This window comes from Aricia agestis, chromosome 8 (assembly GCF_905147365.1).
Source record: "Aricia agestis chromosome 8, ilAriAges1.1, whole genome shotgun sequence".
NCBI classification, from domain to species: Eukaryota; Metazoa; Arthropoda; class Insecta; order Lepidoptera; family Lycaenidae; genus Aricia; species Aricia agestis.
In genome coordinates this window covers 5,365,431-5,391,461 of record NC_056413.1, presented here as the reverse complement: position 1 = coordinate 5,391,461, position 26,031 = coordinate 5,365,431, and the positions used below count along the sequence as shown (strand labels likewise).

The following is a 26,031-nucleotide window of genomic DNA, read 5'->3' as shown; positions in this document are numbered from 1 at the left end:
CATATAAAATATCATAATTCCGATAAGAAACTACTACGTGACGTTTATAAAATAGGTCTTTAAGAAATCTCGCCTAGTTACTTTACGCAACTCAAACCCATCAATACAAACATTCTGTAGAAGAATTCCTAATAATTGCATCTTATGTAATACTTAGAAATGAACTCATATATATTAGAAATTTCCATTTAAATGAAATAAGTTTTAGGAAGATGGCCTATACCGGTCTTGTGTATATATTTGTTACTGTTGCAATAACAAACGTAAGTAACTAGTTCCCTAGAATGTACAGTAATTAGTAACACAACACGTAATAACTGTTATCAGCACTAAATACTAGTTAGCCCCCGTATATGAAGTTAATCAATTAATTTCTTGTAAAATATAATTTTCTAATTAACCACCATCAATTTCTCAATATTGCTAAAATTTCGTAGTACTTTAAACTTGCTGTATACGGGAATATTTCTGCAAATTTATTGGACTCCTTATTTTTTGCTTCCAAAAAGCTTAAAGACTTGTTCTTTGTAACTTTTTACCTTTTAATTCCAGATTTGCATTCAAATTGGTCATCAACTAAACTAGTTATTTGCAAAAATATATTGTGCGTTATTTACAGCAATTTTTTATGTCCTAATAAAATTATTATTACGATAATAATGATAAAAAATTGTTTTAGGTCATTGAAGCACAGTTTTATAATGGTGGAAGGTTAAGGCCGTTTGGTTCACCCAGTTCAGTGGACTTCAGGTCTAGTTATAGAGAGTCGCCGCCGAAAGACTCGAGCTACAGTTGCGATGATCTATATGCTTTATTGAACCTTGCTCGAGCCTTGGAGGAAAAAACATCGAAAACAGTCACTTCAACATCCTATCCTGATGAAATTATTATGAATCTAGTCAACGCGTTAGTCTACACCGCAACGCAAGCTACGCAAGCGCGATGTCCAGAGCCTATACCTCCAATTCCTCCAATTCCTTATATACTTACTCATGAATTACCTTCTAAATCATCTAATGATTTATCTAACACCACAACAGACGTGCCAATCAATAATTTGCCGCCAGCTATCCAATCTATAAGCCCGCAAATATCAGACTATCAACCTGTAGTCCAACAACCAATAGATATTCAGCCGTTTATCCCACAACCTACAATAAATCATCCGAATCCGTCAAGTAACTTCCAGTCACTATGTGATCAGCAAATTTTACAATCATTAATTGACCCATGTGACTCTATTACTTACGAAGAACCTACAAATAATGTACAACCTATAAGTGAAACAGCGAATCCAACTTCAAAGATTAGGCCCAGTGAATCAAAACGACCAAAAAAGAAGTCTAAAAACAAAGCATCAAAAACGAATATTGATTCAACTTCCAAATGCACAGTGACTCCCGACAACGACAAACCTTCTAACTCTGCTACTGCTATAGCTACTACCACAGTTGCTACTGCTGAAGCAACGGCCACTACTCAGGCTCCTTCTAAGAATAGTCCACTATCAAAAGGTACATCAACTGCCTCCGCTGCAGTAACATCTATAGCAAATGCTCCTACCAAACCTAAACCTTCAACTGTAGATCCTACCATTACTACTTCTTCCAGGCGCCTCCCTGATACGACCGACTCTGTTCCCACTAAGAATTCGACTCCTAAGTCTTCAACAGCTCAATCCACCACTCAACATACCACGAGTACATCTAAAGCCTCTCCCAAAACCAATTCTGGTACAACAGCTCCTACCAAAACTTTCTCCAAATCTACTCCGGCATCTACTAGCCCTCCCCAATCAAATTCAACTACAAATCCGAAATCTACACAATCCACCACGAGCCCTACCAAAACTGCCACAGGTTCGTCTAAATCTACTCCTACAGCTCCTGCTATTGATCCAGCTAAGGTAACTTCTACTCCGACCGCTTCTAAATCCAAACCAGCTACTACACCAAGCATCGGTCCTCCTACGAAATCGCCGATTAAATCTTCACCTACGCAAACAACTCCTAATATATCTGACCCTGCAACAACTAGATCTAAAATTCCCTTAAGTATACCTTCAAGTGATGGAGAGAGTATTATTGGAATAGATTTGGATGGTTCTGGTCTCCTAGGTGTTGATATTGGAGGAGGTTCGCTAATAACAGTTGATATTGGAGGTAGTTCCTCAGAGGAAAATACCAATAGTAATGGTGGCCTCTTAAACATTACTATTGGTGGTAGTGGTGTTATCGGACTGGACGTAGGAGTCAGTAGTAGTAGCTCTTCTGAAAGTGAAAGCGAAAGCAGTGAAAATAATGGTTCTTTATTAAGTATTAGTGTGGGATAGCGACTACCTTGCTATATGGATACCAAATACCTTGTTATATTTAAGGAAATGACGTAAATTAAAATATTACCACCTGCAGGCGAAGCATGGTCACCATAAAAAACGGTTTCTTTCTACGGAAGAATAGACAAAGTGACAGTTAGACAAGACAAAGTGACAGACAATAGAAATCCGCCATTTTGTCGATAAAATCTGTCAGTATGTCGATTCTTTCCCATGTCTACTGTTGTTATGCTAGCCCAGCTGTAAGTCCTTAAAAGCCGTAGGTATAGTATTTTAGGTCGGTACACCGATAAGATTTAAATTTTTATTACTGATATAAGATTAAGTTTTTGTCTAGATTCTAGCGTATAGCTAACGTGTAACACTCGGTGTTATGAGTAATGAGACGAACCCTAGAACTGTTTTATATACAATTTTTGGTACAGTATTTAAAGTTGTAATTAAATTGTAACATGACTTTATTTATTTTATATTAAGTATAATTAACAAATCTCACAGAAAACCGGCGTGAAACAGCGCTTGCGCTGTGTTTCGTCGAGTGAGTGAGTTTACCGGATGCCCAATCCCCTACCCTATTCCCTTCCCTACCCTCCCCTATTCCCTTCCCTTCCCATCCCTACCCTCCCCTATTCCCATCCCTACCCTCCCCTATTCCCTTCCCTTCGCATCCCTACTCACCCCTATTACCCTATTACCTCTTAAAAGGCCGGCAACGCACCTGCAGCTCTTCTGATGTTGCGAGTGTCCATGGGCGACGGAAGTTGCTATCCATCAGGTGACCCATTTGCTCGTTTGCCCCCTTATTTCATTTAAAAAAATATCCTAGCTAAACGAAGAGCATTTATTAATATTGTTATTTTGAAATAAACGTTATTTAAAATTATACGTTTTTTTATTTTTATACATAGTAAGTACAATTATAGGGATGATGACAAGGTCAAAGATTAGTGAATTTTGTTAATAAAATAAAGAAATCACGGTAAAAAATAAGTGTTCCCAAAATTTCAGCTCGATAGCATTTGTATTTTTTTTGTTATACGCCTTCAAAGTTGGATAATCAAGTCGATTTTTTTTTCAATTATATTTCTTAATATTTGTATACCATTCGATAACTTATGCAATTAAAAGCAACTTTTGTTATAAGACCACTTTCATAAACGCAATATTTAATATACCTATCGAACAAAGTTCTCTCCTGATGCATACAAACTATGAAAGAGTGACGTCAGTCCTTCGTAGCACTTTGTATGGAGCGTTTCGGGCAGGTCTATTTTATAAGATGTTTGAATTGTCATATCTTGGTAAATTTTTAAGCTATCAGAGTCATTCTTTCAGCGATGTTTCTATTTTTAAGGGTCGCTCAATTACCTATAAAAAAATAGTCATCAAGCCTATTATTAAAATATTTAAAACTATACTTAAGTAGGCAGTTAATAGGAAATTACATGAAAATTATAGGTCTACCAGAGTCTGATGGAAAAAAGTGAGAAAGTAAATTGACTCTAGCAGTACCGGGGAAAAAAGAATCACAATGTTTTACAGCTCGACAAGGCTTTAAATGAACGTGGACTGGGCGCTGCTGGTAAAGGAAAACTGTCAAAAATGACGTTTTTGTATGATGGAAGCGTTAGTTCCTTTTCTCGCCACGTTCATTTAAAGCCTTGTCGAACTGTAGTACGACAGTTTATGAACTGTAGTATCGTTTTTAGCGCGAAGCACTACGCATTATCATGCGGCCGCGGCATAAGAACGTTACTATGGTATTACTTTGCTTAAATAAGGAACTGAGTGATAAAAAATAATGTCAGTTTGACAAAAGCGACAGTTACTGACACTTGACAGTTGACATTGACATTGTTGTTCGTTTCAAAAAACGTTTTCGGAGTTTGTGGTTTAAAAATCGCTGTTAATTCCATAGTTTGAAACTTTTCTAACTATAATAGTTGTGTTTATTTGTTCTTTCATGTGTTAAAATAGTTAAATTAAGTTTAATTACAAAATAACTCATGTAAAAATGACATTAGACGACGTCGCTTGTAAAACAAATGAATTCCAACAGCGCCGAAAACTGCGACTTCAACAGGTTTATTGTTTTTTATTTTATTATTACTGCCATAGTCTCTTTAGTTGTACATAAACATGAAAACACATAAACATAAATAATATTCAATTTCTTCACCTTAGGTTCGAGAACAATCGAAGGATATTGCTAAGAAAATAAGACATCGCGCTAAAGTAGAGAAATTACGGCATGCATTAAACGTTGACAATAAAAAAGAAAAGGAATATTTTGAATGCCAAGAAAAGTTTGTTAAACGCTTACAGCAAATATATTCTGAAAATTTGAGAAATATTGGAAAAGCCCATGCAGAGATTTTGGAAAATAAGCAAGGTAATATTATAAAATTTTTAGGCTATGGCTTACAAACCTACCCCAATTTTTTTTTGGTGGTCTCATGGGTTGAGGAATGATGTTTGGGTGAGAAAAACCTCCCCGTACCACTTCTTACCCCTGAAAACCCATTTAGGAGAAATTCGCATTTGAAATTTTCGTAAATCGTAATCTTGAAATATTTATAAGGTCATAATATGTTTTATGGTATTTACGTGTTACTTACTTACTATCACAAGCTAGTAAGTAGCGTAGTGCAGCGAAGCACTACAAACCAATTTTAGTGGCATTTGTTATTATTATCTAATTATAACAAAGATGCATTAACCCATATAGACCCGCCGTGCCTAAACAAGGACACTTTTAAAATTACTTAAATTTTTTGTCTTTCAAGTTTATACTTATTTTTATTCTAAGTGTCAATATGTCTAAAAGTATATTTTTTATTCCTAGAAGGAACAAATAATATTAAAATAGTTCACAGTGTTTTATAACGCTGTGAAGCTGTTTCTATCATCCGAAATGATGCCAAGTTAGTATTTTTTATTTTTAAGTTTTTCTTTTAGGCATTTATATTTTTTTACTTGAAAGAGCTCATTACACTATAACCTATAAAAAATATACATATTAGTGTGAAAAGCTTGTCTTTATAAGATTAGGAGTAGTTTTATACAAGTGTCCCTATTTGAGGCCAATGGGCACATTGGATGTAAATTATTCCAATTTTTTGTACACTGATCAATGTTGTATAATCAATGAACTGAAGGGTATTCAATAGCTATGATAAATACTTCAGAAAGTTGCTATGATAGAAGATGACAGTGGAAGATATACATATTTATTCGTATTTCCTTCGCAACCATAATATGTCTCTTTACCAGTTTTTCACTATTCCAAGGGGTGGCTGGCTATTGTGCAACTGATACTGTTGGCCAAGGCAGTACAGAAAAGTGTTCTCTCGTATAAATTGGATACGATCCAGAGGGAGCAGTTGGTATTTAGGCGCCCCTGCCCAGAGATGAGAACAATATTCCATATGAGGCCGAACCTGCGCCTTGTAAAGTTGTAGGCGTTGGTCCGGACTGAAGTACTGTCTCGCATCTAGTGTATGATAGCTGAACAACGTAGTAACATCAACATCGACCTAAGCTAGTAGTTTTGCTTTTAGCCGATAGATAAAATATTGAAAAGTGGGCGGAGCTTGACACCCCCTCACCCCGCAAATTGTCACGCGTCGTTTCTTAAGGAAATTCGATTACGACACCGCCTCTTTGTTTTAGCTTCGTGGGTGGGACCAACCCTAGTCTGTGTTCTACTGAACTCTTTCTTTTTCTCATTTGTCTGAGAATGCAAAATGCTATTTTCTTTTTTAGCTGGTATAGAAAAGACAGATTTATCAAAATTACGAGGCAAGGAAGCTGCTGCAGAGCTTAAAAGAAGAAAGCAAGAAAAGTTGGATGAACAGAAAAAAATATTAGATAGAAAACTGAAGGCTAGGTATGTCATTTTATGTTTATTTTAAATTTTGCATAATATATTATGATAACGACTTTAAAATTATAAACCATTTACTTAACAGAGAAGTGGCAAATGAATTAAGCAGAGAGAAATCATCAACAGTAATACAAAAATTAAGTAAAGAGTCAAACAAAATATCTGAAGAACAGCCAAATAAAGATATTCAAAGCGTAACTGAACAAGCTCCTGATAATGTCCATGATGAATGTGATATAGCAACAAATGACATTGGTGTACAGTGGGAATCACCCAAACTAGCATCCATATCGCAACCAGAGGAAACTGCCCAAACAAATGTTAACACTGACAAAAATAAAAGAACAAACTTATTTGCTCTTAGTGATGAAATGACGCTTAATATGAACGAAGAATTGGCTAAAAGTTCAGATAGACCGGCAGTCAAACCATCATTGACTATGGTATCAGAGTACCTACAGAATAGAAATTTACGTTTACGTGAAACTGAACCGATAAAAAGGAAACCAGCTGAAGATTTACAGAGTATAAAGCAGACTATTTTACAAACAAGGGCACCGAAAGCTGACGGTAGTGTTGTTGATAGTGTGCATGTGCTTGATGATAAAGTCCTACCTGTCCCTTCCTGGCACTCTGACAATAATATTAAACCTAATATCCCAATAAACAAACTGTGTCAACCTCTACAGTTAGATAGAGTATGTCAACCAAGCTCTAGTCCCAAACACTCTAAAACAGGTTACAAATATATGTTTTTATTATTAAAAAATTATCTGTCAGTTAAAAATAGGCATTTAGGGCCTGTTTCACCACTTTCTGATAAAGTGCCTAATAGGCTATTCACAACTTTTTTGACAGATTCTCCATACTTGATCTGTCAAGTTAATTGGTGGATAGCCTTATCAGGAAATGGTGAAACAGGCCCTTAATCTAGCTGCCTATTTTTGACAGTCAGGTAATATTTAAAGTAATAAATAAATAGCATTATTCATTACATTGAATCTAATTTTTTTATACTTCCTACCAATCCAATTACTATACTTCCCACCCTTCTGCTTTTTAATCTATTTCTATAGCAGCATTTGGTATTATCATTATTTAAATAATGATTACAGGAAACAAGCAAAGGTCCTTCCGTTCAACGTCTCATGATACATCCAGCAAACGGAGCCTAGTAACTGTTTATGATCACACAACAAAGGATTCACGGTGCATGCCATGTGGAGACGGTGGTTTTGTGCATAGAGAGGAACACACAGAGGACGACGCGTATTCTAATGCATATAAAGAATCAACTGCTGATAATGACCAACGACAAGACTTGTTAAATAAACAACAAAAAGATATGAGGGGCAAAATTGCAATGCACAGACAGAACATTGACAAGGAGTACAGAGAAACATTGTCTTTTCTAAATACTCTTCAAAAGAATGTGAAAGCTACATCTATGGTAAGATTACATTTCATTTATAACACTACTACTACTACTGTTTTACCACTTCCTGATAAGGTACGTATAGGCTTATTTGACAGATTCTCCATACTCTATCTATCAAGTTAATTGGTGGATAGCCTTATCAGGGAGTGGTGAAACAGACCCTAATTCTATTGTGTTATGCTAGTTTTTTCTTCAACTCAATTTATTTTGGAAATAAAATTAACATTAAATTTGTTATAGGCTTCTGCACATTTTATGACTAAAGACCAACAGCAAAGGCAAATGGAATTTCACCAAAAAAATCTTGAAGAAGAATATAGAAAAGTGCAAAAAGAAAATTGTAAACATGGTTGTAAAGTAAGTAAAACATTTTTTTTTAATTTATTATTTTTTTCAAAACTTTTTTGTAACATAAAATTTTCCTTGCAGCATTCCAGGAAAAGGGTTGTAATGTCAGACAGAAATGTTTCAAGCTCTCCAAGTAACATTGAAAATGACAAGTTCCAGTATTCCTGGATGCCGGTACCCGAAAGTGATGGTAGTCTAGCCATTCATACAATACCTGTAAAGGAGAAGGGTAATACTGTTAAGTTCAGTCAAGCAAACAGTTACCACGAGTACCGGTCACGGCACAAACACACACCTCCAACAAAAGATATTGGTGATAAACCCAAGAGATTAGTAGAAACTGTTGTAGTGGAAGAAAATGAGTTGAGCGACTGTAATTCGTCCGCAGCATCTGAAACTAGTTCCGTCCAAGATTTGAATTTAGAAAATGATGATAAGGATAATAGAAGTTTATTAGATGCGGATCGGATTATAATATACAAGATACTGAATTCGAAAAAGGAACGAAAGAAAAAAGACAGTAAGACACCTGAATTTAAGAATAGGTCATTATCACATAAGAATGCCTCAACTCAAAATGAAGAATTACATTCAATTGTTGAATCTATTCAAGAGAAATCATCTGTTCAAGAAGGTAAATTAATTTTATACACATTCACTGTATTCATATTTCAAACTACTTGATAGTAGGTATGTGATGCTTTTTTTCAATATCAGAAGAAATATGTCTGTTAAGTATAACATTTGTTTTTAATTTTTCAGGACTTTACAAAGCAGTGAAAAATAATGGGTAAGTCTAAAGTTTGGTATCAGTACAGAATTATTCTTTGAGTTTAAATTAGAATTTAATAAAATATTTAGTCTCATTACGATTTATTTATATTTTACAAGTAATCAATAAATCTTCAGATTGGGATATAAAATTACAAGAGTCGGTTCGGGCGTTGAAATATCTCAAACGTCTGTAAAATGGAACTCTTGGTGGTAATTTCATTTGTATTACATTTCTATTAGCAAACATAGCAGCGGCAAAGTAGTGTTATCTATTATTTAAACACCCACATAGTTTATATATTATGCTAAGTAAATGGTTATCACTTAACAAGGCACTTCCGGAAATGTTGAGTCAATTTTTTTTTCTTTTTTTTTCTGTCTTAGGCCGCTACACACTGCGACTTTTAACAGCGATGCAGTCGCGATACTGTCTCGATGCAGCATCGATGCAGTCGCAAATAGTCCATCTTTACACACTTGCGCTACTTTAAGCATCATCGATACAGTCGCGATACAGTAGCGATGCAGAAGCGGTGTAGCGATGCAGTATCGATGCAATCGCGATGCTGCATCGATGCTGTGTCGCGTTAGCATCGCGACTGTATCTATGCTTAAAGTAGCGCAAGTGTGTAAAGATGGACAGATGGTGAGCCACAACGCGAAAGTGCGGCGAACGTATTTTGGTCAGTCATTCGTTAACTACCACAGCGCGATAAGTTCGATTGAAACTGTTCTAATCACGCTCTCTGTATTATTACTTTAAAAAAAACGTAAACGTAAACAGAGTAATTATTGGGTCCACCCATTTACAGTCCGCCCGCGTCTGCAATTCTGCATCGATGCTAACGCGTGTCTGCATCGATGCTGTCGCGCGTGTGTATCGACGCTAACGCGCAACTGTATCGATACTAACGCGCGACAGCATCGATGCAAAAATTGCTGGTGTCGCGATGCTATCGCGCGTTTCAAAAAGGTGCGACTGCATCGCTGCTAAAAGTCGCAATGTGTAAGGGGCCTTATGCAAATATATATTTCAGGGACCATATTGAGGCTACTTGCGTCGTAGACCGCAACCAAGGGAATAAAGAAAATAATAATACATCAGCATCTTGTAAATGCAGTAGTGATAAAATTAAAGGTAAGAAAGGAACGATCATCACAAAATGTTTCAATATAATTATTGTAATAATAAAAAATAAAACATGTACCAATTTTTGTACTTCACAGGAAACCCAGATGCTGATCAAGGCAGAGTTTTACAATCGTAAGTTTTTTTTAAATTATAATAATTAATTGTGACACAAGAAATATTCTTAAACATCTGCTTTTTTACTGCTGGGCAATCAAAATCACATAATTTATTAACACATAAGATAAACTATGGGTCCACTATCAAATGCAAAACTTACAAAGTTATGGCAAAAAGTTAAAAATAAATTAAAACTACAGGTTAATGAGAAAAAAAAATTGATAAAATTATTTCATATTAAATTACAGGACTTTAAAGAAATGTGACCAATGCAGGAATCTTCTAAACCAGCCAACCTCATCGGCGTTTGGGACCGCAAAAAATGACGTAAAAAGTACACCTGGTGATGGCTACATCAAGCTCATTGATGGAGTTAGCCAGGAGAATAGTAAATTCTATATTGGAGCTTCAGGTTTCTTGAAAGACAGTGATTATGAAGTCATTATACAACTAAGAAAGAAGGAGGGTGAAAACTTGGAGAAGAAAATAGTAACTGAAGGTCAATCCGTAGACTCTCCAATAGCTGAAGTATCAGAAAATAATACGACAAAGGCGCAATCATTGCTGCTTGAAAAAGATGTCGCCACGTCCAACGACAGTGGTATATACCAGGAGCAGGCTGAAGTTGCTGACGTAGAGACTCGAAATATTAACTCCAATAAGGACGTAAACTCGACTAACACTACTAATGATAAAGAACCTGTTAAAAGCGCGCCTAACAAACCAAACACTTGTGAAAAAGCTGTACATACATCATTCCAGAATTCCTTCGCCGTTCCCGAAAATGCTCCAAAAACTGACCCAGCCGTCAAGGCCACCTCCACATGCACACAGACAAACTTCAGTTCGCCGACCCCCAGACCGCCATTTATGCACATGAGTACTTCAACATCAACAGCGTACATGAGCCCACCCGACGTTATCCTACCACGGTTGCTGGGACAAAATTATTATCCAACGACTGACCCGTACGATTCGTCAAATAGTATTAGCAATGGCCGGGAGTCAAACGTACACCGAAAATATTTTAAATGTAAAGGTAACAAACAAAAACAATGCAACTGCGCCAAATGCGAACTGAAAATAAGATGTCCCAGTAAAAAGGGAGATACTAGGAAAACTACAAGCGCTACTCCTCCCAACACTTGCAGAACTCTATACAGGTGTGATGAACAAACTCTCAAAACGTCTAAACCGCACTGTCATAAACATAAGAATCGCAACAATACAGAGAATAAAAAATGTAATAAGAGAAAACGACCCACATCAAGTACTGCAGATAGTCTAAAAGCGGCAAATGTAATAAGTATGTTTAACAGTCGATACCATACAAAGTTGACCAAATCGCAGATTGACCCTGTGGTTAAAAAGTATATAAACAAATTGCTTGATCTTAATCAAGAAGGCTTAAAAGCAATTGAAATTATTAATCAAGATTGCAGTGATGTTACGACCCCGAGCAATTCAGTAATAAATGTCCCGTCAAATGTTAATAAACTTAACCGAGTTGAAAACAAAATCTCACTTGAACAAATGAAAGAAGTTCTAAAAAACGAAATCATTAGTAGAAATCTTGAATCGACGAAAATTCATAGCGATAATAAACCCCAGCCAGAAACCGTTAAGCAAGTTACGAAAAAAGTCCCGCTAGCCGGTGGAAGAAAGCGTTTACACAAAGTTAAATCTCTAAATATATCAAAGAAAGTTTTAAAAAATAATGCTGTTAATAAGAAGTCTACTTCACAGCGACTTGATACAAATAGTGTACGTAGCAAAACCAGTACTGCCGCAGCTAGCAAACGTACTGATGGCGATGATACTGTCGATGATAGTCAGGTTTTAAAACCAAGAGAACAAAGTTCGCCTGTCTCGAAAAGCGGTAGTAATCAATTAAATCGTAGTCAAAGTAGCATCAGAAAGGTTTATGATCAAATTGCAAACGTAAATAAAGTAATAGATAATGCTCTTCATAAACATTCATACCTAACTAAAAACCAGATGAAATCTCATTTTATTTCCTCAGATTCAGATACACACGACAGAGTTTTGAGCTATGTAAATTCTTCCAAAAAGCCACATAGGTTCCCTTCGAACACGAATGATGGTATTGGGAGTGACATAGATTGCATGAAAATAGCTGAAGATAAAATACAAAATATTGAAAAACTAGCCGACCTTACGGAAAAGTGCACGAAACGCATATCCAATTTAGCCAAAGTGTTGGAAGAAGTGAGAAGGAATAAATCTTTAGTTTATAGTCAAATTTCATCGACCGATGTTTCGTCTGGATCATCTGATAATAAATCGGACACTAGTGTACATAAAGATCAAATATTTTTACCTAACTCTAAAGACAAGGAAATATGTGACAACATTGTTAAGAATTCTACTAATGCTAGTGGAAATGATGCATTTAAAAATGGAACATTTGGCTTTGTGCAACTTTTAAAAGATTTACCGAAACCGGATGCTTTAAAATCTACTAAAATTACAGGATCCGTGCATACTGACTCTTTAAAGGATTATTATTCTTCTAGTAACAGTGACTCTGCAAATTTAAAGTGCAGAACGAAGCCTCCGCCGGCCCTGACCCGTCATCTCAAACATGGACAAGAAGTGTTTATTGCACCACATGAATTGTCTACAGTAGTCGAAGTTGACTCTCCAATGAGTGTGCAGATGAAAAGCCAATCTAAACCTAATCTTAGTACCCAGCCAACCACAGATGTTCCGGTTTCCGACTCATATTCTGAACTTAAAGTCGATAAAAACCAAAATATTATGCAGAAAAATAAAACGAATAGATCAAAAACCGAATCATCCGAAGATCCCAAATTACAAATGATGAATATGAAACAATTTAATGAGATTATGCTCAAACCGTTTGTAAGTTTACAAGAGTATGCAAAACAATGCAATATAGAAAACTTAGAAGATGGATCTGTAATTGAGGAAGCATCAAAAGGTAAGACGGTACCTGAAGTTATAAGTAACTCGGAAAATAGCTTGCCTGATGTCATGACGGAGCTGTTAAAAAGAAATGTGATCAGTGAACCTTTTAAGTTCGACTCGTCGTCCAATAATAACTCCACCTCTCTATCTTCGGAATCGTCCACATCATTATTGGCATTAAATAAAGCTCAAAAGAATAAAATATTTTTAGAAGCGAAACTGAAACTTCAAAAAAGTTTAATAGATACTTCTGAAACAATGAGTACGTCGTCGAACCCAGACTTGGAAAACGCATTGAAGAAACTCGGAATAGGGTGGGCTTCGTCGACCCTAAAGAAAACAAAAGAAAGATTGGCGTTAACATCGTCATCGAGCACATCTAGCACCAGTTTGAGGAAGTTCAACATGAAAAGTTTTAACTTGGAACTCCCGACGTTGGGAACAGATTCAATATCCTCCATGATGAGCATCAAAAATGACGATCAAAAGTCTTTAACAAAAGGCGAACAAAATCTCAGAAATGCCGACCAACAGACATCTCCCAAAAATTCCATGACAGTGAAAGAATTTCTTAGGAACGAATTAGCGAAGAAAATTACATTTGACAATTCTAAAAGCCGAACAGCTGAAGAGTTTTTGTCTTTGTATGAAACTAAAATTCCCGAAGAAATGAAAAATACCAGGGCGAATGTTGAAGAGCATTCCATAAGTACGAATAGTCCAAATAACCGAGCTCGCACCTCTACCCCTGTACGTAACGTCTTCAAATCGTCCACGTACCAAACAAGCTCAAGTTCCAATACTTCTAACGGTTTGTTTAGTAACGCTGATGATCTATCTTCCGTTAAAGGAACATCGAACTCTTTACGAAATCATTCCACATCCGATAAGGAGGACCTGACCATTCCAAATTATAGCCTTAAATTGAAAAAAGGCTGTAACCTTAGTAAAAGTGACTAATAACTTTATATTTAAATTATTTATATAACGTGTCTTGTTTATTGTTCATAATGAATTTTATAATATTATGTGATAATATGTTTACGGTGTATTTTTTTATAGTTGACGCTACGAAATACACATTTTTAAAGAATTGCTATTGCTTTTTATTCTTAAATAAGTTAATAATAATAATTAAAAGGGAAAAACCAGGGCATAAATTACGCCTCTAGTCACGGAGCTAATACCCTCTAGTACGCTGCGAAACGCGAAACAGCGGCGAACGGATTTGCTGTCTCACTCGCCACACGGCAATGCGTTATATGGCATCTCGCTCTATTCTTGTTTCGCAGATATGTATTTCGAGTTTCGACTTTCTCATCGTCGGTGTACTAGAGGCACAGTATAGCAATATGTCATATTGCTATACTGTGCAGTATAGCAATATGTCATATTGCTATACTGTGCTAGAGGCGTTAGTATTTATATAATTGAAGTAAGGCTCAACCCTAGGGCATTCTCATCGCATCTCGAAACGAAAATGTGGGAACGCGCGTCGAGGCGCGCATTCGCTCATCGACGCTTTCATAATACTTTTAAAGCAGAAATTTGTACTTATTTATAAGTATAACAATGGAGATAGAGATGAACATGCTTTGGCGAAAAACGTGACGGATTGCTTGAAAAAACGAGTATAATAATAATATGGTAGTTATGATGACACACAACATTGCACGCATTCGTAAGAATAGGAAATGATGCGCGACAACCGCATGTGTGATCAAAGCCATCAGATCTTTCCCAGAGCATATGACTGATACGTCATATTGCCTGGCAAGGAGCCAGTAGACCAACACGTGTGAAGGTGAAAGCCATGCGTCACATACCTTAAGGTCGGTGCCATCGAAATGCCGTAATATATAATAATATAATAGCTCCCAAACCAGGTCAGCTACGCAGGAGTAATTTTATAGTGCCCAAGTGTGTGCGCAGTACACAAGAGCACTCTCTATTCCTTTACTCTCATAACCCAGGACGGCAAACCCACACGACTGGCGAGAGATCAGGCGCAGGACCGACTTTTTACATGCCCATCCGACGCATGGATCATCTTTGTCAGACGATCAGGTGATCAGCCTGCATTATCCTAACCAAACTTGGAAATAACATGTTTCCAACGCGGGAATCGAACCCACGACCTCCGAGTCAAGAGCCGAGCTCTGAACCACTAATAAATCAGGTTCCACAAAATATGCTCACCAGTCACCAAGTCACTTTTAGTTGGTTCTCATATTTGGATTGGTCATGCAATTTTCTCTAGCTGACTAATTTTATTAGAGCCCTATTTATTTTAATCTGTCCAATGTATGAGTTATCATTCAATACTGTTGTATTTCGATGGTCAGTAACACAGTACACATTACCGCGAGGCGCGACCGTAACTCAACTGTTGTCATGACCAGACAAGATTAACTCGTCAAGCCCCATACGCTCACCGGCGAGACACAATAGAATAACAATAGATTTCCAAGAATCCACGATCGAAGGGACATAATACGATTACTGAGATAATAATACAGGGAGTAAGAACATAGATTGAAGATTAAGGAAACAAAGAAATAATATGTATCCTACATATTTTAATAAATATTATTCACAATAACGGACACATTTAATACAATATTTTATCACAAAATAAGTAACCTTCGAGGTTGATTGATGGAATATAACATTTGAGTAAAAGGTATTTGTAGTAAATCACAGAAATTAATGTTACTTGCTAGACATTAAAATAAACACCTAGACATTAAAATAAATACCTGAATGTACTGGTGTTGGAATAATATTCATAAAGTAGTTTAACAAATCCAGTAGATCTTTGTATTGACAATTTGGATATTCTTATCAACAAAATGTTATTCTCATAATATTAATAATAAATAATTATTTGACTGCCAGATTGGAGATTCTGCTTTCTAATTTTGAGATTCTGTTTTAAAAGAATTTAGGGACATTTAACATTTCTACTGAGTAGTACAAGTGAGGTTAGATTTTTAACAATACTGAAACAAGCAGAAATTGCAACTACACAACAACAAGTCATAATTAGCTAAGCACATATCTATTTATTCTTCCTTATTGACTGATTTGAATAAATATTTATTTGCTAGTTGATATCCTAAGCCTATAGTGAGTGCCGCTACAACTGTCCCCTGAGCGGCCACTCTAAGCTGCATGAGGTAGACGCTTGTACTCATTTTGCCTCTGTTCTTGTATTTGTACACACCCAAGCCACACACGCCAATAAGTCCGACTATACCTGAAGTTTAGAAAATGGATAAGGTCAGTATTATAAATATTATATTGTTTTAATTGGCCCATGAGAAGTTGCTATGAAAACAGTACTTACATAATATAATGCAACTATAACGACGAGTAAGGTATTGGAAATATCATACCTATTATCATAAATGGTGAATCCTTGGACTTTCTGGCGAGCTTGTCGGCATGAGACTCGACATCATATTCAAATATTTTATCGCTCATTTTGAATTTTTATCTAAAAACAACAAATTTAATATAAAACACCTCGCTATCTCCCAGATTTATGAAATAAATGAACAAATAATTTTTCGAATGCTACCAAAAAACATTTCATAGAACAATATCATATGAGACTTAGACATCATACAATTTCTTACAATTTCGCTTACCTTTTTGTTTAATTTTATTCTAATTGTTTTATTATATAATATTTTATGGCAAATTCATAACATTGCATCATAAAATCTAACCTTGCTACCACAGATTACTAGTATATATTTTGTAGACTTTTTTTTTTTTTTTTTTTTTTTTTTTAATGGCATGCACATAGTACATTGCCAATGACGAACGGGAAAAACAATGTAAAAAATTAAATTATTACGAAAAACGAGGAATTTGGAAAAAGGAATTCAGGACAGGATCAGGAAAAAATATATATTTACAAAAGAATACTTATAATTAAATATAGAAATATCAAATCTCAATATTATTATGTAATATAAAATCAGCTAATATTTGATATATAATATATTTTCTAGAATGCAATAAGCAAATAACTGAAGTAGGAAAAGGAATTTTATTCTTTAACAATGAATCAAGGAAATGGGAACGGTTGTAAAGAGGACAAGAAAAGAATATATGGTTGACATCCCCAACCTCAGCACCACAGGCACAAGAAGGATTGTTAATTATATTAAGTCTAGCAAGATGGTCTGGCGAGCAAGTGTGGCCAAGTCTTAATCGTGATATAATACTACTACATTTTCTATTGAAATTCATACTATAAAACCATGGTTTTGATACAATTTCGGATTGAATACTATAGAAATGTGCTCCTTTTTGTTTATGACTTTGATCAAATGACGATTTCCATGACGTCTCTAAATGAATTTTGGGTAAAGTTAATAAATCAGGGTAGTAAATTTTGTATGGATTTAAGTCACCACACGTTAGTGCATCATTGGCAAGAGAATCCGCTCTAACGTTTCCTTCTATTCCACAATGACTAGGGATCCAAGCAAATGAAACTGAAGTACCTTTCTTGGTAACATCTGTTAATAACTGTCTTATATCGAATATAACAGGATGTTGTTGTTTAATTTTAAATGGATTCTTGTTAAGAGCTTGAATAGAACTCAGAGAGTCTGTAAAAATTATAGATTTTTTAAGTTTGGCTAATAAAATATATTCTAAAGCTTTTAAGATCCCTAAGCATTCTCCAGAGAATACGGTACATTCGGGAGGGAGTTTAATTTTTTGGACAATATTGTACTGGGAATGGAATACACCTACACCAACATGGCCATTAATATTACTTTTAGAAGCATCTGTAAAGATATAATGATGATCTTTAAATTGTGAATTAATTATATCATTAAATCTTTCATTGGCCCTCAAAGAGTTCTTCTCTATATTAATGGTCAGAATATTTGGAGCGGACACAAGAGCCCCATAAGAAGAAGAAAAAATCGGTAATTTAGAAGAAGAATGAATAGGTGCAGTAAGAGATTTAAATTTAAAATAGCTCACAATTAAACACGGGGTTTGTTTATTTAACCAGTATGAATTTTCGGAAATATGATAGGAAAGCGTTTGAAGTTTCGCAATAATAGGATGATCATAAAGCTGAAGGCATCGAAAGAGATATTTGTCGGATAAATATTGACGGCGTAAATGTAAAGGAGGATCATAACATTCAACCTGCAAAGCGTTGATTGGACTAGATTTCATTGCTCCACATATAATTCTGAGGCATTTACTTTGGATTTTGTCTAAAGATTTAAATCCTGATACACGTCTAGGCTCCAAAAGGAAAGAGCCATATTCTAATATGCTGCGAATCAAAGCATTATACACTAATTTTAGATAAAATGGATGGGCACCCCACCATACGCCTGCTAGACATCTGATGATATTTACATTTTTTTCGCATCTACTTACAACATAATCACAATGTGGAATTCCGGAAAGCTTTTCATCCAGGATGACACCTAAAAATTTATGATGGTTTTTTTGTGAAATGATAATGTTATCAAAAAATACTCTAACTTGAGGAGTTACGCGCATTCGACTAAAAAGAACTATGGAGCTTTTAGTTGGGGATAAATCTAGGCCGTGGTTGTCCAACCAACGCTTAAGAAAATGCAAGGCTCTTGTTAGCTTAGCGGAAGCATCATCAGCATTATTCCCTACAACATATAAGGTCAGATCATCCGCATACTGCGAAATATCAACATCCAACAACTCTGCAATGGCCAATTCTAAATCATAAGTATATATGTCATATAACAGAGGGCTCAAAACTAAGCCTTGTGGTAAACCTTTGGTAACAATTCTTATGTATTTACGGCCATTATTATAGAAAATAATATATCTATCAGTTAACAGGTTTATAATAAATGAAATAATTTTTTTAGGAATTTTTAGACGTCTTAGTTTCTGTTTCAATATTGATATAATAACACTATCATATGCATTAGAAAGATCTAAAAAGGCCGAAAGAACGAATTTATTTGCGCTGAAAGCTAATCTTATGTCGGTGGTAAAAGAACTTAAGTTGTCATATGTACTTTTATTACGCCGAAAACCATATTGAGATGAAGAAAGCAGGCAGTTACTTTCAACGAACCACTCCAGGCGGTTTTTGACTAAATGTTCAATTATTTTTAGAAGAACAGACGAGAGGGCTATTGGACGATATGAAGATGAGAGGGAAGGATCTTTGTTTGGTTTCAAAATGGGTAACACTAGTTGACATTTCCACTCTGATGGAATATTGCCAGATTCAAAAATTGAGTTAATGATTCTAAGATAAACTGATAAACTGTTTTCGTTTAGATGAGAAATAAATGAATAATAAATACCATCAGGCCCAGGAGAGGAATCCGATACATACGAAAGTACATTTTTTAATTCGGCCATGGTAAAGGAGGAATTTAATTCTGAAGACTCTTCATTTTCATCTATTGTACTATTGTTATGAAATAGGTTAGGAAGATTGACTGTAGGAGGAGCAAGCTTGTCAAGAAAATCATTTGCAATAGAACTAGGAAGAGAAACAGAATGAGAAGTATTGTATGCAGATTTGAACCTCCTAATATTTTGCCAAACAACAGTTGGAGGAGAATTCGGGGACAGAGAGGAGCAAAATTTTTGCCAACTTTCAGATTTTTTCTTTTTGAAAAGTAATTTGGTGCTATTTATAATGTTTTTCAATGTCCAATAATTTTCAAGAGACATATTTGTACTATACATTCTTTCAGCCTTCTTTCTCCTTTTTACAGCTTCCGTACACTCTTTATCCCACCACGGTGGGCTGGGAATGGAAGATGATTCATTTTTTATTGGAAAAACTTCATTAGCACTTTCTATCAAGACATCTGTAAAAACGAGAGCATCAATAGAGTCATCTTCATTTGGAAATATCTGTGACAGTTTTACATCAACTTTACTACTGAATTTCTTCCAACATTTATCGGTGACATTATTAAGGTTATACCTGGGAAATAATCTGACATTTTGAATAGGAGCCTGAGAATTATCAAAAGGAGAGGTAGTTAATATGGGGAAGTGATCGCTTCCAAAAGTGGATGATAGAACCGAAGATGTTAATTGTGTTACAAACTGTGAGGAGCAAATAGTCAAATCAACAACGCTTTTGCCTTCTGTTGGACTAGTGCGCCTTGTGGGCTCACCAGAATTTATAACACATAGATTATTCAGATCTAAAACACTTAGCAGCTTGTTACCATAACTATTAGTAATGGAGCTTCCCCATGACTGGTGATGACAATTAAAGTCACCTGTTATAATTAAAGGTCTTGGTAAAGAGCTTAAAATGTTATTAAATTCATTTAAAATATTAATAGAGGCATGGGAAATATATACAGAGACAAAACATATATTATTTACACTAATTGCTATAATAGATAGCTCTGAACTATGTACAGGGATATCAATAAGGCTAAAAGGGTAGTTTTTCTCAAGGAGAAAGGCTACACCACCATAGCCGTCTAACCTATCTTCTCTAATTGTATTATAATTCTTAAATCTAAAAGTATTACTTGGCCTAAGCCAAGTTTCTGAGAAAGAAAATAAAAAAGGATTATAATTTCTTAATAAATAAGCTATGTCACTTTTTTTATTAACTACACTTCGAGCGTTCCACTGAATGATCTGGGCCATATTGTAGAATATTAATTATACATTGAATTAAAGGGGCAACGATGGACGGTATATTATCGTTCTGTGAGTGGGTTTGTAATAATGATATTACATCTGTAAGTGAAGAAAGTTCATTCTTGTAATTGTTTATTATACCTTTATTGTATTCATGTACTGGTGTTGTGTTTTTTTCTAAATTATCAAAAGAAAACTCTTTTACCACATTGTTATGGGCAATTTTATCATAACCTTTCATTGGTCTATAAGGAGCACGAGGCTTAGCAACTACAGTTTTTTTGTATGATCTATTATCAGATGAACTATTATTATTATTAGTAGATAAATTAAATTTAGGAGTGGATAGTGTATCTGAATAAGATTTATATGAGGAAGGAATTTCTTTATTGGCCTCTGCATAAGAGACACAATGTTCAGCCATGTGTATTTTTATAGATTTTTGCCTATTAAACTCTGGGCATATTTTGTTATTAGCCATATGATGGCCAGAACATAAGCAACAGAAATATTCATGCTCATTAACACTACAAGAATCCATATCATGTTCCTGACCACACTTGATACACCGTGATTTTGACCTACACTGAGCTTTGGTATGTCCATACCGACAACATTTGAAGCATTGTATAGTGGGAAAGATGTAGAGCTCAACTGGTAGTGAATTATAACAAATAAAAACTCTTTTTGGCAGAACCCTACCATCAAAGTATACAACAACTGACTGAGTCGGTTTCCATACAGGAGAACCCTCCACCATTGTTTTATAATTTAAGCGTCTGACCTTCACAACTTTACCACTACCGGTAGGTGTAGAAATGTTATTTATTATTTCCTCAGGTGACCATTCAACTGGTATACCCCTCACAATACCTATTCTAACGACATTAAAAGATGGTATAAAAGCTTCATAATTATTGTCAGCGAGTATTGAATTATTAATAAATGTATTAGCATCTTTGTAATTTTGAAATGAAACAGAAATTCTGTTCCGACCAATTTTTTTTAGAGAGCCATTAATAATATTATAAATGTTATTTTTAATTAAAAAGTCACCAAAGGTGATGGGGTGTAGTTGCGTACCATCAGAGACATTTTTTGTAACTTTTTGTACATGAATTAAATAAGGGGAAACATCATTTTCATTATATAAATTTCTGCCAATATGTTTTCTTTCTGTCTCAGGTGCTGAGGCTGAGGATACACGCATGCTAGCAGCATTATCCTTTTCAAGTATACACTTACAATTAATACGATTTCCCGCGCTATCTCTAGTTACTTTGTTACATTGTCTGCACGTCAGCTCGTCAATAAAATCATTACGAGATCGTTTGTACGTTCTTTGACTTATTGACTCTTCTGTGTCCATATTATTGGACTCATCAAAATCCAACGTAACAAAATAACCGGGCTGTGGAATTGGGCCACAAAAATTCCCGCCTCCGGGATCCGGAGGTCGATTCATAGTACAAAAATAAATACTTACCGAGAAGAAAATATAAAATAAACTAGAAAGATAATTAAAACTAAATATTTACAAAAATATGTACAATATTCCCGCACTGAACACTAATAAACAAATAAAATTTGAGAAAAACACGACCGCCCGCGTTCGAGTTTCCCGCCGTCCCATTTTGTAGACTTCTTCTTCTTCTTTTAAAAATGGCCGCCTCGGTGAGTTGCCAATGTCAGAGTGGCTGCTACAAGTTCTATCAATGACAGTATTGGTCAAAATTGACATTGACATGACTTTCCTTTGACATAAAATCATTTTTATACAAACTGGAATAAGGCAAAGTTATTTTCAGTCCTTAAAAGTATGGTAAAGCCACCAGTTGTTGACAACTTACTAAGTATTTTTTATTGGGCTGTAAATAATAAATTTAAAAGCTGCAAACATAATAAATTTCTATCAGTTATAGCTTAATATAATGCTTAAGAACTCGTCGCGTTGGCGTAACAGTATTACAGTATAATATACTATCGTTACCTATAATAAATGAACAATTAAGACCATTAGGCACTAAATTTGATGTTGCTGGTGTAATGGCGGATTTAGAAATGATCAAGTTCTAATAATATGTATTTTAATTGCTAAAATTAGTTAAATACCTTGAAATACGAATCATAATAATTGTGCCACATATTTAGCTGCGGTCATAAGCTACGAATAATAAAAACTAAGGAAGAGTACTTAGATAAATAATTGGTCTCGCGCGCGCGTTCGACTAGATACCGCGCTGTATAGAAAACACAGATTCCCGAATGCGGCACCTCAATATTGTAGTGTGTGTAAAACAATGCACAAATATTGTTGTGTGCGTAGATAATCGAGTTGCCAGATATATGACTGGTGCCCAATCAATGGGGAAAAATTAGTTGCTGTGGTCTTGTAATTTATTATTATTGTATAGTAAGTGCTGATTTTTCAATCACCAGATAAACTTTACCATTGGAATAAAGTCCATTCGAAAAGAATGCGATAATTTGTAGCTTTCAAATTATGAGTTATAATTTTATAAAGCTCTAAAAAGCGGTAAATTACGGCATCTCCGTAGGGGGACCGCCTTAAACGTTTTAATAGAAAAAAAAAATTGTTTTAAGCCGGCGGGTCGTTTTCGCTTTAAATCGGCCTTTTATTTAAAGAGCTGCCTAATAAAAATTAGTAGACGTTATAAAATAACTTTAGAAAATACTTTATTTTATAAAACAAAACACTTAAACCAATACACATTTTTAAGATTCCATTTTAAAAAATCTTCGAAACTCCTTACTAATGAAAATATTTAGACAACGATAACTATACAAGGTACGCTTGTGTTTGTTTGTCATATTAAAAAGTTACATAATGGACAAGGACAGCAGACCTTGAATATAATATGCTGCCAAAATATTTTTTTAGTATGAGGGCATTGGGAGATTATAGCGCTTATTCCACTTATCCTAGCTAGGATCCTAGCTTTCTAAATGTTATTCCACTTGACTAAATTTTTTAGGATCCTAGCTAGGACTTCCTAGCTAGGATAAGTGGAATAAGCGCTTAACAATAATATTACATCAGTCGCCTTATAATAGAATAAGTAATAAGTTATGATATAACTAACGGATTATAGATACTACAGATCATTTGTATTCGACAATAATACAGATTACAGAACACATAATTTTAAACGTGTATCAATCAATCTCGCTTATGTAAAGCGAGATTGATTGAAAATCAACTCAGCATATTATTATAAGTTTTTTTGTGATAAGTATATATTTTAGATAATTTTTTAAACTATTCCTGTAATAAGATTATGTATAATATCATGTATTACAGAAAAATATAATTTACTTGATCAAACAAGAGTCAAGACACACTAATAACAACCTGTAACCTTTTTGATTGTATTATAGCACACAGTAAAGGAGGAATGTATTTATTAAAATATAAAAAAAAAACTAACGAAGATATTTACGCAGCCGATTAAGATATTTATAATGTTCAAAGTCTGGTGTCTTTGTCTGTCGTGTAACTTTTCCAATGTGCCAAACAAAGACAAGCAGGCCTTATATTATAGTTTGCTGTATAAATATTTTTGTTAGTAAGAAGAATAGAGCTTTAGTTTATCCTTGATATCTTAAAATATTCTAAACAATATGTTAAAAAACTCGCAAATCAAAATATACCATATCCTAACTTCTAAAAAATATAAGTAATACATGTAGCAAAAATATAGCTTTGATATAGGCCGCGCTAAAACTTAGTTAAATGATCGCTCGTCAAATAAAAGAGGAGTGCAATTATTTAGGTTTCATAGGTTGTTTGTAGACCAGAGTGCGAGTGATTGATTGCGATCACACAGTAATTCAGTAACGTGTACATAATATACAAAAAAGCTACCAATAGTTTATAGTAGCTGCTGTACGTTATTGGTTGATATTATACACACGCGTGGATTGCCCTTTTTAATTTTGTGGGCGACCTATATTACTAGCTCATAATATTTAATATAATAATTTATATTACTTATAAATATAATGTAGCCAAAATGTTATGTTCTTACTTTCACCACCTTTACAATGTTCTAATATTCTATAAATTTCCTTTCATCCATATATATGAGGATTTTTTCTAGATTTTAAGGCACCTGGTATTTACTACCCACTGTTTGCATTAACAACACATACATCATTAATAATTGCCCTCACTTTCAGCTTTGCCTTACTCAGGTAAAAAAAGCGAAGATAAGAATTAATATAAGGGTTATACAAATTAATTTAAATCATCTAATCACCGTCTAATATTTTGTTGTCACCAACCGGGCAATCTTCACAAAGTTGATTCTAAGTTTTCTTTGATGACTGATCATGATGAAAATAAAAAAATATATAATAATAGTGATAAACGTACTGCCCTGATACCAGAAAAGACCGCTACGTGAAAAATACGTTATTTTTATTTTTTTATGTGTAAACTAAGCAGATTGTCAGCTTTCTGGTTCTATTTGACTTATATTTTTAAGTTTATTAGTTTCTGAGATAAGTTGCCGCTATAAGACCCCTTTTTTCAGTTTTTAGAGATGGCCATAAGATAAAAAGCCGCTAAACTAAATTGTTAAGCTATAAACATGTTATAATATCTTAACTGATGTTTATGTTAGTAAGAATTGAAAACATGGTTGGGGAACTACTACAGAAGAATGCCGTGAAATGGTCATGATAAGTATAAAAACCGTTATTTAACTATAACGACCTTAATACGTAGCAAATTTTTGCCCAGAACCATTTCCATTATAAGCAATAAAACGGCTAAATTATCGTCATACACTAGAACCACGTTATGATATCTAAACTGTTTTTAAGCGTAGTAGAATATTAATAAATCAAACTAAAAAACTACACTACAAAACTATGAACGTCATTTAACTTAGGATATTATTTAAATATTTGCATGATGGCATTTTATAAACGCGGTTTAATTAAAAAACTAAACAAAAAGACCGCTATTTAAGTTGATTTAGAGGAGAGCGGGGGTGAATACGAACGCGGCAGAGCATCGATCGATCGACAGTCAATATTTTGTCGGCGTGGGGGAAGGTCGCGTGCTTGCTTTGCGCGCCAAAAATTTTGGCGCGATTTTCGTGGGACAGCTGAGGTAACACAAAGTACTCATTCAAATTATTTTCTACTACCAGATAATTTTAATTGATAACTGCTAACATTATGGATCAAGAGCCTGCGACGGCCAGAGTCCAGACCTGCCTCAGTTTAGGAAAGCTGAAAATGTTTTTGACCTTTACAGAGGTGAAAACAAAGAATATTCTTCGCGGTAAGTAGGGAAATCTCGTATTCCAGTGCCGGACATTTTCGACAGTAATTGTTTCCCACTTCTAGACACCCTT

At 34.8% G+C, this 26,031-nt stretch overlaps 4 protein-coding genes and 2 long non-coding RNA genes across 7 annotated transcripts in view; 4 read left to right on the top strand and 2 right to left on the bottom strand.

Annotated features, from left to right (window-relative positions):
- Positions 1-17: 17 nt before the first annotated feature.
- On the top strand, positions 18-2,432 carry LOC121729573 (flocculation protein FLO11-like). The gene is made up of 2 exons (XM_042118128.1): positions 18-263; positions 680-2,432. Exons 1-2 carry the CDS (start codon positions 213-215, stop codon positions 2,330-2,332), a joined length of 1,704 nt encoding a protein of 567 aa, XP_041974062.1. The 5' UTR covers positions 18-212; the 3' UTR covers positions 2,333-2,432.
- Positions 2,433-4,209: 1,777 nt separating this feature from the next.
- On the top strand, positions 4,210-14,043 carry LOC121729570. Of its 2 annotated transcripts, none has more exons than XM_042118125.1 (11): positions 4,210-4,418; positions 4,520-4,727; positions 6,101-6,224; positions 6,307-6,791; positions 7,337-7,671; positions 7,900-8,016; positions 8,089-8,641; positions 8,770-8,797; positions 9,819-9,919; positions 10,009-10,045; positions 10,279-14,043. In XM_042118125.1, exons 1-11 carry the CDS (start codon positions 4,350-4,352, stop codon positions 13,940-13,942), a joined length of 5,721 nt encoding a protein of 1,906 aa, XP_041974059.1. In that variant the 5' UTR covers positions 4,210-4,349; the 3' UTR covers positions 13,943-14,043. The 2 variants fall into 2 exon arrangements, with proteins under 2 accessions (XP_041974059.1, XP_041974057.1); XM_042118123.1 differs by having other exon boundaries at positions 6,307-6,959.
- Positions 14,044-15,575: 1,532 nt separating this feature from the next.
- Positions 15,576-16,742, bottom strand: LOC121729579 (HIG1 domain family member 1A, mitochondrial). Its single transcript, XM_042118140.1, has 3 exons — positions 16,636-16,742; positions 16,381-16,481; positions 15,576-16,241 (listed from the first exon to the last, which is right to left on the bottom strand). Exons 2-3 carry the CDS (start codon positions 16,466-16,468, stop codon positions 16,048-16,050), a joined length of 282 nt encoding a protein of 93 aa, XP_041974074.1. The 5' UTR covers positions 16,469-16,481; positions 16,636-16,742; the 3' UTR covers positions 15,576-16,047.
- LOC121729574 (serine/threonine-protein phosphatase 2A activator-like) overlaps positions 16,201-26,031 on the top strand; it is a 17,279-nt gene continuing 7,448 nt past the window's right edge. Inside the window, exon 1 of the mRNA XM_042118129.1 lies at positions 16,201-16,264. Within this exon, the coding sequence (XP_041974063.1) occupies positions 16,256-16,264 (9 nt within the window). The 5' untranslated portion in view covers positions 16,201-16,255. The remainder of the gene's footprint in view (positions 16,265-26,031) is intronic.
- Positions 17,035-26,031, bottom strand: part of LOC121729581 — a 23,102-nt gene continuing 14,105 nt past the window's right edge. The window contains exons 2-3 of the long non-coding RNA XR_006035980.1: positions 23,656-23,658; positions 17,035-17,047 (exon numbers count right to left, since the gene is read on the bottom strand). This is a non-coding gene — a long non-coding RNA (uncharacterized LOC121729581). The remainder of the gene's footprint in view (positions 17,048-23,655; positions 23,659-26,031) is intronic.
- On the top strand, positions 18,999-21,550 carry LOC121729580. Its single transcript, XR_006035979.1, has 2 exons — positions 18,999-19,650; positions 19,729-21,550. It is a non-coding gene; the product is annotated as an uncharacterized LOC121729580 (long non-coding RNA).

Coding starts and splice junctions, on each gene's coding strand:
- LOC121729573 (XM_042118128.1), top strand. CDS start 213: ATGGCCTATACCGGTCTTGTGTATATATTTGTTACTGTTGCAATAACA. Junction 264..679: donor TTACTGTTGCAATAACAAAC/GTAAGTAACTAG, acceptor AAATTGTTTTAG/GTCATTGAAGCACAGTTTTA.
- LOC121729570 (XM_042118123.1), top strand. CDS start 4,350: ATGACATTAGACGACGTCGCTTGTAAAACAAATGAATTCCAACAGCGC. Junction 6,225..6,306: donor GATAGAAAACTGAAGGCTAG/GTATGTCATTTT, acceptor TTTACTTAACAG/AGAAGTGGCAAATGAATTAA. Junction 8,798..9,818: donor AAAGCAGTGAAAAATAATGG/GTAAGTCTAAAG, acceptor TATATATTTCAG/GGACCATATTGAGGCTACTT.
- LOC121729579 (XM_042118140.1), bottom strand. CDS start 16,468: ATGAGCGATAAAATATTTGAATATGATGTCGAGTCTCATGCCGACAAG. Junction 16,242..16,380: donor TTCACCATTTATGATAATAG/GTATGATATTTC, acceptor TCTAAACTTCAG/GTATAGTCGGACTTATTGGC.